We start from the raw sequence: 14481 nt of genomic DNA, 5'->3' as shown, positions 1-14481 counted from the left end.
ATATCAGAAATGCTCCTTGTGTCATCAGTGTGTCTGTGTTTGATTGACAGCAGCTAGTAGGCTTACCTCTGGCAGGAAAACAAGAGACAAAGTAAACATACTTGCACTGTAGTCACAACAAGTCATGGTAGACAGCATGTTGTTAGTGATTCTGGAGAGTCAGGACCACATTAGCATAAAACCGAACTTATATGCTGGTGAATATGCTGCAGCTAATTAGCTATCTAGTTTGCAAACTGACAAAACAATCTAATTTTTCCCTTGTGAATATTTGTTTTGTTGCTCATTCAACAAGCAAAGGTGCAGGATAAGATTTGTTTTCATGTTTGTAAGTTAGTTAAGGAGCAGACTTTTGCAGGAATGCTACTATACACCATGAAAGAACACTAACAATATGCATGGATTTGATGGGCTGCATGGAAACAAGTTATCCATATATGTAGAACAGTTCCCTAACAATATTATCAATATCAAATGAAAAACACAGGACATTTGAGATACAGAACAGATATGTTTGCTGTGAAAGATTGTAAAAAAGTTATTTATAGGGTTCCCACAAGTCCTTGAAATCCATGAAACACACTCTAACTCACAGCTTGTCAAATACTGAGGTCAGTGGCCCTACACATCAAAATATGAAGCTATACCACAGTAGTTCCACAGAGCGCCAAGAACTGCTGCAGCCCGGGTCATCTCATGTCGCTGCTAGTGATGCCTCAGTATGTCAGTGTCTGACGCTGAGGGCCACTGACCAAGCATCAGTATTAGATGAGCAGGAAATAACACCAACTTGGAAAGTGCTTGAATTTATATATTTTGTCCAACAATAGGAACTTGCGTTCTTTTGATATTCTCTGCCATCATTGTAACAAAGTACAATTGAAAAATATGCACACATTCAAGCCCCTCTGTCTTTTTGATTTATTTTTTATACGCTTCTGCAAGGCCTGCTATTTCTCATTATCAAAATCCTCGGTGCTGTTACATTAAATAACTCTCAAGTTGAGTGTGAGTTTGTTAACTCTGAAATCCATTTCTCTGCTATTATATGTACAGTATGGTCCAGACTGCTCTGTTAGAACATATTCATCAAGTATTGGCCTTTTTCAGAGCTACATTGTAGGGCTACTCTTCATGTATTCTCAAGATTTTGGTGTTTATTGAAAACATTTTTAAAAACTGTCTTTTAAAATCCTGCAGATAGTCGACAGATCAGAGAATCAGAATGGTTCGATGGTCTGTTGGTTTGGCTCGGTCCAGCTCTGTTTTGGCATAGTTTGGTGTTATATTGGGCATCTTCCAGTGACAACGCTCAGTATGTATCAAAGGTGGTCCAGCTGGCCTCACTAAGAGCCGACTGTGCTGTAGCCTGGTTTTAAAGGTTAAGGCTTTTCCTGCTCAACAGGCAAGAAACTAGGTGCAATGGAGCATTTTTGCTCACATGCTGACCCTCAAGAATGGATAGGTCAGTCAAAGATCTCTGTGTGTCTGTCTGTCCGTGTCGTGACTCTTATTTGTGACTGTTGAATGAACTTTATATCCAACCTTCTGTCCACGCTGGGCTTTGGTCAGCACTATGGGTGTGTGTGTGTGTCCATCTGAGGTCCATGTTTGTCCCATTCCTGTGGCGATAGCATGCGGTAACCAGCAGTGCTCCCTCTGTTTCACACACACACTTCCTGCCAATGAGAGAGGAACTCATAATGACCTCCACCAGGAGAGGAAAAGTATCTCTGTCACTGTGTGTGTGTAGGTCTCCTCCTGTTATTTATATTAAATATGGTACCTGGTGTACCCAAGCACAACACTGCTGTGTGTGTGTGTGTGTGTGTGTGTGTGTGTGTGGTTGTGTGTGTACTTGCTTGGGCAGAGACACGGTTGATTTAAGCTGATGCAGCAGATATAGATCTGTGTTTATTTCAAGTACAGCAGATGGAGAGTGTTTGTCTGAGAAAACTCTTCATGCTGCATTAGTTCTGCCGACATCCCCCATCACGTTTCAGGCTATTTTAAGCCAGTCTTATATATCAGACCTGTGGCTCCAAAATGTGTTGGTCCCCAAATGCATATGCATACAGCCAGACAGGCTGTGTTAGAGATTTTCTCCCAAAATCTCCATCTGTAGGATTAATAAGATATTATTTGGTGCAAATTAAACTGCACTTAGATTGCATTGCAGAGAATTGGGAGCAATTTATGAGCAAATTAGATTGGCAGAGAAAGATTTGTCAAAAATTATCTTCAGACAATCTTAAAAAACATACTTGGATATTATCTTATTAACTTGACTCTATAAATATTCATTCATTGATTATCATGTTCTCTGATGTAAGAGCAGCATTTGGCTAAAGAGGTATAAGTGGAGAAAATTAATTTCTTTTCTCTTTCCAGGGAGAAGATAATAGAGCATATGACAGGACAGGGAAACTTTAAAACATTAGCACAAAATACTCAGAATACTCCACTGATTTGTCTTTATGCTTCAATAAAATTATCAGACAGTTTTAATATAACAAGAGTTATCACCATTTTTTTTATTCTACACATTCTTTTCCTTGTCAAAAGCTGGCACAAACATTATCCACAATGCAACCCAACTGCTGACAGTTCACTCAAGTATTTGGGTGGGCTTTGCTGGTAGTGATTAATATAGCCTGGAGCCTATAGCCTGCAGCAGAGATGAGGAGCACGCTACATAGGCCTGCTAAGCTCACATCTTTCTAACTGCAGGTTGTTTTCATTTTCAAACTTGTAGTCTTACAGACTCCCCAAATTTTGTAAGATTTCACAAAGCTCCGTTTGGAGCCACAAAAGAGGTCAAAATCATACAACTTTTTTTCTCCATTTAAGCAGGCAAAATTAATCTCCTGACATTAGGTTATTAGGTCACCTGACAGAGCTGAAACGCATAACAGCTATGCACTATATTGGATTTTTTTTCTGATATCCATTGTGCCAATATAAAACAACTCATTTGGCATTTGATGTTAGTAGATCTACTTTATATCCCCCACCTAATTTTAGTGATCATCAAATTTCTTCTGTCGTGGACAAACTACACAACAAATACATTTTTATTATGCATACTCTTATCATGATGCAGCAGATGGAGCTTTTCAATTTATTTAATGTTCATTCACTGTGCAAAATAAGAAAAATACTGCAATTTAGGGTTGATGTTTAAAACAATAAAATATCAGTTACATAGCAATAAACATCTAAAGTTAGCTAACATTACTCTTACTGGTCATACCAGACCCGCTGAGGCTGTAGCAGCGACCATAGGTATTGATTTTTGGAGGGATGCAGGGGATATGTCCCCCTCAGTATTTAGCGCATGTGCATTTGTCCAAAAAACATGGAAGTAACAGAGGACTTTTGTTTGACAAAAGTAAAGACATTTACACCTCACAGTTGTGCCTAACAATTCACCATAATTGCAGGAATTAGGTGCTGAATCTTTGGCAGAGGATCCCCAAATGCCTTGTTTCATGTGTCCCCCCTGAATGTTAAAACAAAACTTAAGCCCTTGAGTAAACCTCTGCGAGTGTAGTTTTGCTAATGACCTAAAACTTATCGTGTAAAAGAAAGATTGTGTTGTTTCTTGTATGAAAAACTGCACACTCTGAAAAAACAAAGATAAATCCACACATAAATGAACAAAGTCAACAGTATATTGAAGAATAATCATCAAAAGGATATGTTAAAACTGAATTAGTAAAACCACTGTAATATTTAAACCCAACAGTACTTTTCTGAATAAACACCTGTCATGTTGTCTGAAAGTGTTGCTGCTTCACTTCCCAGTTCTTACATAGTTAATACAGCTGATCAGGAACATATCTGGATGTTCATTAAACAACAAAAATGCCGCAGTATTGACCATTGAACATGGCCTCCTCCCGTGCCGTAAAGTTTCCTGATGTGGGACTGGTAATGCCTGCAGGTTGACAGCAGTATTAGTCACCAGGATTACACAGTCACAGACACACACTTGTGTGTCACACGCATACTGTACACACACACGACACACACACAGAGGCGGTGTCTGTCAGCAGTAATACTGAGGTGATGCAGGGAGGATTATCTTCACTTTTGTTAGCCTGCTTATTACACTGTGTGTGTGTGTGTGTGTGTGTGTGTGTGTGTGTGTATGGTGGTAGTGGTGGTGGTGCACCAGTTGTTAAGCAGAAGATTAACAGCAGCTCTATATCCGAGCTTTCCGACACAAAGTTGTGGGAACATTATCTGCTGAATACATACAGTAGGCTGCTCTCTTCTCTTTTCCTACATCACTTTATCGCTCAGTTCTTTCCTCTCTGCACTCTTTCCTTCCTCTCCTTTGTCCCTCTCCTTCCTCTCCACCTGTCAGCGCCTTCTCTCCTCCCCAGTGTTACTGGTGTTTTCAGTAATGGCCTGACTCACCGCTCACACAATGTGGTTTGGGGGTTTGGAGGCGTCACTTGTAATGGGAAGATGACTGATATGAGATTTGCAGCGTGAGGCCACGTCACTGTCATGCTGGGGCTTTTATTCGCTGCCAGAGATGAAACACATTTGTCAGTCTTGACATTTAAACTTAAAGTCTGTACATTAGTATAAGACATCTCTCTTCTTTTTTACCCCCTTTCCTGGTCTCTCCTCTCATCTGTTCCGTAATCTGATCCGGTAATCAATACCAGTATAGATTACTGTACTGTATCATATCAATTATAGATGAGCCTCCTCCAGCAATGCTATTTTTAGAGCCAGAGCCTCATTGGATCGATTCTGGTATGCTTTAAAAACAGATTTACTAGATGAAGGATTTGTTGCCTTCGTTTGATTCGATATAAGAGGTATATGTGTGCAAACATGAGTAGAACGTCTGAAAAGAAGGTTTTAACAACTCGCATGCTCCTTTCAATACATCTCATCTCTCGTAGTCTGATATGTACATCCACTAAATGATTAAAATCTAAGTATAGCCCATATAATGCCTCTGAAGTGTAGATAATTAGACTGTATTCATCCCCTTGGAGGAATTAGATTTTTGCAGCTGCAGAAGTAAAAGGATTCACACAGGAAAAATGAAAAGAAATAAAAAATTATGCAGTTAAAGTTAAAGGTGCCCTGTAGAGTTTTTTTGCAAACAAAGCTAGTGTTGCTCACCAAAATACATTGTATGTTTCCTTGAGGCCTGATAAATGTTTCCTTGCTCCTAAAACATCTGCAAACCCACATTGCTACGCTTGTCTGCAAGTTGCTGCCACCACCTGTCCATCAGTGGAATAATGGCAGTTACAATGTGCATGGTAAATGTCATTTAAAAAATGGCCCCACATCGCTACCAGTGGTAAAATAATCCACACTGTACCTTTAAATGTTGCATAAGCAATACAAAGTTCAAATGTTGGAGCAATAATAACGTTTAATAAAACACAAAAGTTATTCTCTATCCTGCAGGAAGGTAGATAATGGGGATTTAATAATCTACGGTACATGCATGCTTCTACAAATAGAGCTCTGATTCAATATTAGAAAGGGTGATCCAAAAGGGAAAGAGTGGTGCAATGCACACAACCCTAAAGATGCCCGTGTCCAGCGGTACTCTGTTGGATAGCACTGAAGCTGCACAATGCAGAGAAGGTCTCTGCCAGCTGCTGAATGGAGGAACAATGCTCCTCTGGGGAGAGGAGAGGAGAGGTAAATGAAGGAAAGAGGGAATATGAGCCCCTGAGCCATTAGTCTCTGTCACCACCCCTCCCCCACCTCTTCCTCTCCGTATCCTCTCCTCCTCCTCCCTGTCTCTCTCTCCATTATGTCTTGTTTTCTTTCTCCATCTCTCTCCTTCTCTCTGTGTCTCCTTAATCTGATAATGCTGCACTGAGGTGATGTGTGTTGACAGAGACGGTTAGATGCTGATCAGGCGAACTTCATATGTGGTGATATCGGTGCGTTGCGGCATCTCTGTTGGGGAGTTTGACATCCAGAGAAAGAGGCAGCTTAAGCAGGAGTGTTTGTTTGATGGAATTGTGGACTGCTGACATTGACGTGATAAAAAGTCACTTTTTTAAACAGACACACACACATATATATTTAAGTTTTCTTATAACCCTGGAAAAGAAAAAATCGAATGTCAGACGGAGAAAAAATCTTCAAGTCTTAAAAAATAGAGACTGAAAGTGGAGATGAAGTGAGAGTAAGAGACAGATGGAGACACAGACAGACATAAATCATGCAGAGCAGAAAGAGTCCTTATACATATGAAGGCAGATGCTATGGTCCTTTTTTGGTGTTGCTCTTTTCAAATAAATGAAGGGAAAATCCATTCAAGGAAAATGAATTGAGCTTTTAATTAAGCCTCCCAAAAATCAATATTCAAAATGCTTGGTCAAGCTTTACCGCGTGTGTGTGTGTGTGTGTGTGTGTGTGTGTGTGTGTGTGTGTGTGTGTGTGTGTGTGTGTGTGTGTGTGTGTGTGTGTGTGTGTGGCGTGCAGACCAATTCCCCGGGCCAAAGTAGGGCAGGAGAGCCTGGCATCGACTCAACTTCCTGCATGAGTGACCTGAGGAAACAGTGCGTGTGTCTGTTGGTGAGTGTGTGTGCGTGCATGTGTGTGTGTCTCCGCCCTACAGCAAGCTGCTGTCAGAGAGGGGGAGGAGCAAAAAGAACGCAACCAGCGAACGAGAGATAGAGAAAGAGAGAAGTGTAGTAGAGAGAGAGAGTTAGCATCTGTTGTTTCTGTGGCAGCTGAGCAACACTGATTTCACTCACATCCTCTGTGTGCCACACACTGCTGCATACCTACACACACTCATCTTTCTGTCCTGGCTTGCTCACATGCTGGAGCTGGCATTAGACCTTCATCATTATCTCTCTCTTTTTCACACACACAGACACACACACACATCTGCTCTCTCTCTTTTTTTTCATCTCATTCACATCCCAGGACTGTAAGCAGCAAAAAATTCAATTCTCACACGCACTTACACTCATCCGAAAGCACCGTGCCGGCATCATATCGTGCGGACGTTGTTGAGCCTGCCTGTCTGCCAGCAGCACGTGAGTACAGCTGAGCGAGAGTTGGAAGAGCGGAACTGATTTACTTGTTCACATCCTGCCTCTACTAACACCCTGGCATCACTGCCTTTAGTTCAGGAAGTGTTTTGGGGAGTGATCGTGACAGTAATGTTGGACTGAAAAGGACAGATGATGTGGTGACACTGATATCTCACTGATGACCAGTGGTGCAGCATTAACATGCTGGCTCCTATGCTGTCTTTGGTCTAGCGACTTTTGCAGCGCAAGATTATCAGTGATGCAGAAGCATTGGTCTTTTTTGTTCTCTTTTTTCGCATACTTCTGCTGAGACGCTGGATTTGGTTTTCAAGACTTGAAAAAAGGGCGACAAAGTCTGCAGCTCTGACTTCTCAACACTAGCTTTGGTGTTAAAGCTGAGGATGATCAGAGCTGCAGCCACAGCCTTTGTCTTTCTCCTCAGGACTCAGTAATATCGTAGCTGTAACACTGCCTATAGATCACAAACAAAAACAACAGCTCTATACTGTTTTTGTTTCTGTCTTTTCCTGCATCTGATTAATAAACTTTCGCTGTTAGTCTTTATTCCTCTGTATCAGATGTGGTTTTGCTGCAGTTCATCTAAGCTCAATCACAGTCAATCTGTTTCCTTTTCATTCTGTCTTGGTGTCTCCCTCCCACTCTATCTGTTTCTCTTCCTCTTAATCCCATAATGCTGCATTGAGGCGATGTGTGTTGACAGGGACAGTTAGATGTGATGAAAGTTCGTACAGTATCTGCTGATGTTGATGTGTGATCCCTCTATGGTGTTGACCAGTGAGACAAACACAAATTGAAGTTGAATCCATCAATTTGTAATGGATTCGAGCTGAGATTGTAAATGTACTGGGGTCGGCAAAGACATTTTAAGGGTTAAAGCAAGACGTGGAATTCTCTGCAAAAGGGCATTTTGATCCTGAGACTGGAGGCATTTGTGGTTCCATATGAAGTGCAATGCCTTGCTGTCTGCATTTAACACTTGGGCACATCCAAATGATCACTGTCAACAAAACAAACCCATTAAAGCTATTTTCCAGAACATCAGTGTGTAAAAAAACAAGAGTGATGATGTTACTTCTGTATTTCAGTGATTTCAGATGTGTGTAGCTTTGAGCCATTTCAGTACAGTGTAGTTGTTAGTGTCTTTTGAGCATCAATGTGTCAGGTTAATGGATGCTTTGGGGGGAAATCAGAGCTGAGATCTGGGTGTTGAAGGCTCGTTTTTGACAGTGTTGAGAGGCGGAGAATGTGTGCAGAGAGGTAAACAAGGAAATGAAAAATAGGGAGAAAAATTGGAAAACTCAGGAGATACTGCAGGTTCCAGATCTGTGTGTGTGTTTCTGTTTGTGTGTGCGTGTGTGTGTGTGTGTGTGTGTGTGTGTGTGAGTACATGACTGTGTGTACCTCGGGTATGATTGAATTACTCAGGGTTAATTAGATTCTGTAGTCCACAGTAATGGTTCAGACACACACACACAAACACACACAGACAGGGACATCCTTCAGAAGGGCTTTTGCAGGCTTATTGCCAGCGGCGTTGTCAACCGTGTTTTAGTTCAGAGGTTTCTGGGAAGCTGTGTGGTGTTAGGAGATCAGAGGACAGTCAGTAAGGATTTATTACACACTTATCTGCTGTTTGTTCAGCCACTCTGAATCAAAAACATCACAATTCACTGTCATTGTGAGACAGCAATCTGCTGGTTAAAAGTATATTCTTTTTACTTTTTTTCTGCTAGAAGAGGACCCTAAAAGCCACGTGGGCACATTAAAGAATGCATGATCTGCATTTCCATAAATAAGGTACATTTATAATTAAAGAGGCACAATGACATTTTTATGACCACTTGAAAACAAAAATGGGTCAGAAACTTAAGTGTTTTTGCAGCATGTAGCAGGAAGGATACTAAAGCTCAGGGCTGCTTTGCTGAGTGTGTGAGCGAATCATTGCACTTTGCATTGATTGGCCAACCGGTTGCTCTCTCGCAATTTACTACTTGTCATTCAGCTGAGACGGGGATACATTTGGTCCTGGCAATTAAAACTGAAAGCACTGTTTGAAAATTCATTCTTGTATGTGTGTGGAAAACACCAGCAAATATATTTATTAAATCTAAATTTGGACAGGGTTAAGGAAAATATATATTTTATTGTTTTGATTCCAGCTTTGTGTGTTTCTAGTGGGTTAGTTTCATTGCATTCAATAAGCAAATATAAGCTGACTAACCAATAACTGCTGCTCCAATGATGCTAAGTCACACCCCTGCTGAGCCACTTGAACACCACTGTGTGAACTCAGTGTGCATGTTTAATGTGACGCTTGTGTTCAGAGCAGACTGTTTTGTCACTTACAGCTCACATGTATGATGACTTAACGTGGGTTTACAGTATTACGTCAGCTGTTCTCATAAAGCAATTCACGTTCAAATCTGTGTTATGTTTGTGGTTTAACAGTATGTTTCACAGACCGAAACCCAATTTTGGTTGTCTAATAGATGTATGAAACTAAACATTTTGCTACTTGAAGGAAATAAGTGATAAAAAAGGGAAGACGGAAATGGTTGAGAAAAATATACATTGATAGGCAGACCTCAGAATCTCTGCTTCATATCTCAGATTTGTATGTTGTGTTGAGGCCGTTACTTCTTGTCTGTTCTGACCTATAAGTGGTGCTCAGTACCTGACTTCCATTCTTTGTTCAGGAAGTTCCCGATAAACACATAAATTGAAGCCAAGGCAGAAGTGCCTTAAACCTGTATTCTTTCTAATGGCCAGCACGGAGCAACTTCACTGGTTGCAAAAAGAAGTCCGTAACCACTAACCCTTAACCCATAACCCTTAACCCATAACCTGTAACCTTAACCCTTATATACCAGTCAATGAGAGGATAACCCTACTTCTCACTTGATTTATTTCCCGAATTAACATTTTCCAAATGAGTTTATGGTCTCAGTTGCTAGTTTTATGTTTTCTTCAATACAGCATGTTTATTCTGTACATTATGATCCCATTTACAGTAAAATGGACAATAAAACAGGGTATGCCTCCAGGGAGTCGCCTCCATGGCGATGTCCTCTGTTCTTAGTCAACTCAACCCTCGCTCCTCCACAGCTCCACCCTCTCATCCAAATATGGCTAAAAAAAACCAAAAATGTCAAACTTTAGGCTTCAAAACTGTAATCCACAAACCAATGGGCGACATCATGGTGGCCATGTCCGCCTCTTTTATACAGTCTGTGCTAACTCTTTCATCCCATCAGTGACACCTGATCCACATACAAGAGGCTGCTCACTCTCTCTTAGCTAAATCAGTTATTTCCATGGACACTGCAGGATGAATTAAATATATACTCCGTGCATTTATGAACAACAAAACATCCAGCAAAAAGAGATGTGTAAACAGATTTTAAAAGTTCAAGTGAGGTATCAAGTTCTCAAACTTGCTCTGTGTGTGTGCGTTTTTTGTGTGTGGATAATTGTGTAAATGTGTGTGTTTATGATGATATTGACATGGACTGGGTCTGATGTAACAGGAGTTAATATTCAGATCAAACAGACTGTTAGATTATGGCTGTAGAGAATTTGTCGACACCTCAGTGCTTGCGTCTGCATGTCTCTGAATTTTTGTGTGTGTGTGTGTGTGTGTGTGTCTTAAAATGTGTATGTGTATGTAGCAAAGCAGGATAGTCAAACTACAGCTGTGTTTTGGTAAGAATATGGCTATACAACACGTTTCATGATACATGAGTTGCGATTTAATATATTGTGATATATTGTGATACTGTAAGCAAGATGATATTATGTGATTTTTTTAATTTTAAATTTAATTTAAACTAACTGAAAAAAACACAACCATGCATACAAAAAGTTTTCTATGCAATGATAACAGTGGAAAAATGTATTGATATTTATCAAAGTCTCTGTAATATCCTACATCACAATACTACTTTTTGAGCAACCTGAGCAAAGGAATAAACATTTGAGTGAAAAATAAATATTTAAAGTACTTGCAGGATTCCTAAGTTGAACACGCTAAGAAAAAAGTAACAGTTTAAAATCAATATGGTGTTTTAGAGAATCTACTGCATATAATATGACTAGAGCTGGTGTGATATCAGATTTTCACTGCACACACAAAAAAATGCTATTAGTCAAATTCATCTTTTATTTTGCTCATTATGCATTTTGTCTTTTTTTTCTGCAAATGAATTACACTCAAAATACAAGTGTTGGGAGGTGAAGAGAGACTGTAACCATAACTGTGCTAAATTGTTCAAAAAGAGCAATTACACTCAGTGGATAGTGAAAATAGTTCCAGGAAGACAATGCGAGAACTGAGAGAAATGGAAATTATATAAGAGGCACTGGATTAATGACCTGATATATGTATTATTAACATGATGTCGATATCTAATTTTTAAATATTACAGTTATCATCAAGACTGGTAAATTACAACAACCCTATATCACACAATATAACACAATTTAGTGATCTTTCCATATTTTCTTACACTCTTACACTAAGTCCAACACTGAGAATCTCTTCTGCACTTGAACACGGGAAACAAACTTCTTGCAATTTTCATCACATCTCAGAATGAATCTTCGTACTACAGCCATTTGTAAGAAATGTGTTTAACACAGTGTGTAAACCCTCCGACACCATTAAAGCCATGTTTGTTCATGCATCTGCTCCTCTCTTTGATCTACGAACTGTAACAATGTTTCTGAGCTACTGAGCAAAGATGATTGAAGCGTAACAAATCACTGTGGCTCAGCTGCTTCTGATGTGCAGTAACAGGTAGCTTGTAAATTATATTTTGTGTAGATATTTCAATAGTTACAGCATTATTTATAAAAACCTGTCACCTGAAATCTGTGGGGTCTAACAGTGCTTATTGTCTTTTTGTGTGTGTGTGTGTGTGTGTGTGTGTGTGTGTGTGTGTGTAGAATACAGTCGTTTCGAGGCGAAGATCCATGACCTGAGGGAACAGATGATGACCAGCAGTGTCAGCTCCAGCTCAACGTCGCTCCGCTCCACACAGAAACGCACACTTTATGTCAGGTAACACACATACACATGCATACGCAGACACAAACACACACACACACACACACACATAGCAGTCAGAGGTGACTGATTGTCTAGTGTCCTTGGGAGAGACACAACTATTATAAAGTCTTATCTCAGCTGTCTGCTCGACTTTTTGTGTGTGTGAGAAGCTGAAAGAGAGGTTATCACATTTAAAATCACAATTAGATTGTCTGGCAAGTACTGTTGAACACACAAACACAAACACATCCATTGCCCTGTCAACGCTCTCCATTCTGTGTGTGTGTGTGTGTGTGTGTGTGTGTGTGTGTGTGTGTGTGTGTGTGTGTGTGTGTGTGTGTGGGTGGGTGTGTGTTTGAGTGTTCATCTGTCCTCTTGTCCTTGCCTGTCCTGGTTGTTTAGTCCTCTCTGAATCACCCCGTCCATCCTGACTTTCTTCCGCAGAGCCCAGAAGCAGTGTCAGTCCTAATCTAATACACTTTCAAGATCCTTTCTTCACAAGAATCACAGCATTTGAAATATTGATTAAACGCTCAGTCGCTGGGTCCAGATGAGTCACATAAGAGCTTTTGGGAGATCAATACAATGGAAAACAAAGACGGCAAAGCAGCTTTAATGATCACACTAATGATTAAATCCACTGGTTTGACTATGAGGAGACAAAAAAACATTTTTAGGTTGTATCAGATAAGATAAAATAAATCTGAGTAAACATCAGCTGTAGTCTCTGTCAGTAATTGACCAAAAAGAGATATTCAACTTGAAGCGCCTAGAGCAGCTGCATGAGAAAGCCGGAGCACTCTGGAAAAAATACAAAAACAAAAAAAAAAACACTGGGTGTGATGCTTTTTCTCTGGGAAGCTGTGTTCAGCTGCATTTGCTCTGTTTCCATTGTGAACAATGCAAAAATGATGCTGATGTTAAGACCCCATTTGACCCCAGCTTGATTTGGCCACATTCTTTAACCACTGTGTATGCTAAAGTTTCTTGGTCAACATTGAAGGGCCACCTACTCAGCTGATGTCCTTACATATCAATTCCCCACCAGTAGATGCAGCCGCTCTACGAACGGTCAGTACGACGTCTGCCCAGTAAGCACAAGCAGCAGCTGCTTAACAGTTTGAACTCACCAAAATGGCTCATCTCAAAGGTGACAACACTGCCATGCTAACAGTTAGCCCTGTGTCTGTGTGTGTGCAGCAGGATGCCAGTTGAAAACAACAATTAGGTCTTTGCGAATGAAATTATGTCCGTGTTTCTTTGCATATGGAGCAGGGAAGTGAGATCTGATCATGTCTTCACTTGTGGAGACACATTTTAAAGCCAGGTGTGAACAGGAAGACTGAGCTGTCAACTTGAGTACCCAAGACACACATTAATAAAACAGGCTCTAAATAGTTGAAGAACAGGATCTTAATTTTTAATCTTGTGCATAAAAAAGGATTAAAAAAAATCTGGTTTAGGAGTTAAAAGTTTAAATGCCATCATTTTTTATATCTGCCGTTGCATTAGCTATGTTTACTGCTTAGTAAACATATTGTTTGAGTTGGAGGATTTTCTTTTGTAAAGTAAACTGTGTCTCAGCCATGACTTATAAACCTAAGCTGGCACTTGGTAAATATTATGACAGACTCTTGGTGCTGGTAACATCACCTTAGCATCGAGACATGAGCACCCAAACATACAATGTTTGACTATCTTTTATGTTTGTTTTTATATCTGGTCCAAAAAGACTAAAAATACAAAGCTGAGAGGAAACTGCAGCTGACAAGTTCTGAACACGAAGGGAACATCTGACCTGAACTGTGTGCAAGTGGCCTGGAAGGAAAAGGCAGCAGCAGCAGCTAGAACACAGTCACCTTGAACCACTCACACTCTCTCATACACTGACTCACACAGGGCAGGGGTCACACTCTGTATATATAGGCAGCTAGAGGCCAAAGGTCACATTCAGCACTCTGGGAGCTGTAGTCCAACAAGTGTCAGAGATTTTTTAGACTAACTGAGAAACAAGCTGATTACCTCGAATGAATTATTTTATTTAATATATGACTGAATTATGATTCTAGTGTTTATTTCATTCCATTTCATCAATGGCAGCAGACCCACAATGCAATGTTTTGTAAAACCTTGATTGACCTACTTGGCATACCCACGAATAAAACAAACGATCCTGTTTGTGAACTGTAGATTTAATAGAAAAACATGACATTGCAGCTACTTGCCGTCACCCTTGTTAAATCTTTAAGTAGTCCCCCATAGGCATGACTGAATTAGCATAAATTTAGTGTGCACTCACTGTTTTTATTTGGTTTTGGCTAAAAGTGAGTAGAAGTGGCCTGTCCTCCGCTTATTCGATGAAATGTGAAGAAG

General features: G+C 40.2%; 1 protein-coding gene across 3 annotated transcripts in view; it reads left to right on the top strand.

Moving 5' to 3' along the window:
* LOC121964149 (disks large homolog 1-like) overlaps window positions 1-14481 on the top strand; it is a 136926-nt gene that overhangs the window by 96958 nt on the left and 25487 nt on the right. For all 3 annotated transcript variants that reach the window (XM_042514371.1, XM_042514381.1, XM_042514374.1), the window contains one exon: window positions 12006-12120. In XM_042514371.1, coding sequence (XP_042370305.1) covers window positions 12006-12120 — 115 coding nt within the window. The remainder of the gene's footprint in view (window positions 1-12005; window positions 12121-14481) is intronic.

Source organism: Plectropomus leopardus, chromosome 3, assembly GCF_008729295.1.
Source record: "Plectropomus leopardus isolate mb chromosome 3, YSFRI_Pleo_2.0, whole genome shotgun sequence".
Lineage (NCBI taxonomy): Eukaryota > Metazoa > Chordata > Actinopteri > Perciformes > Serranidae > Plectropomus > Plectropomus leopardus.
This window is presented reverse-complemented; position numbering and strand designations above follow the sequence as displayed.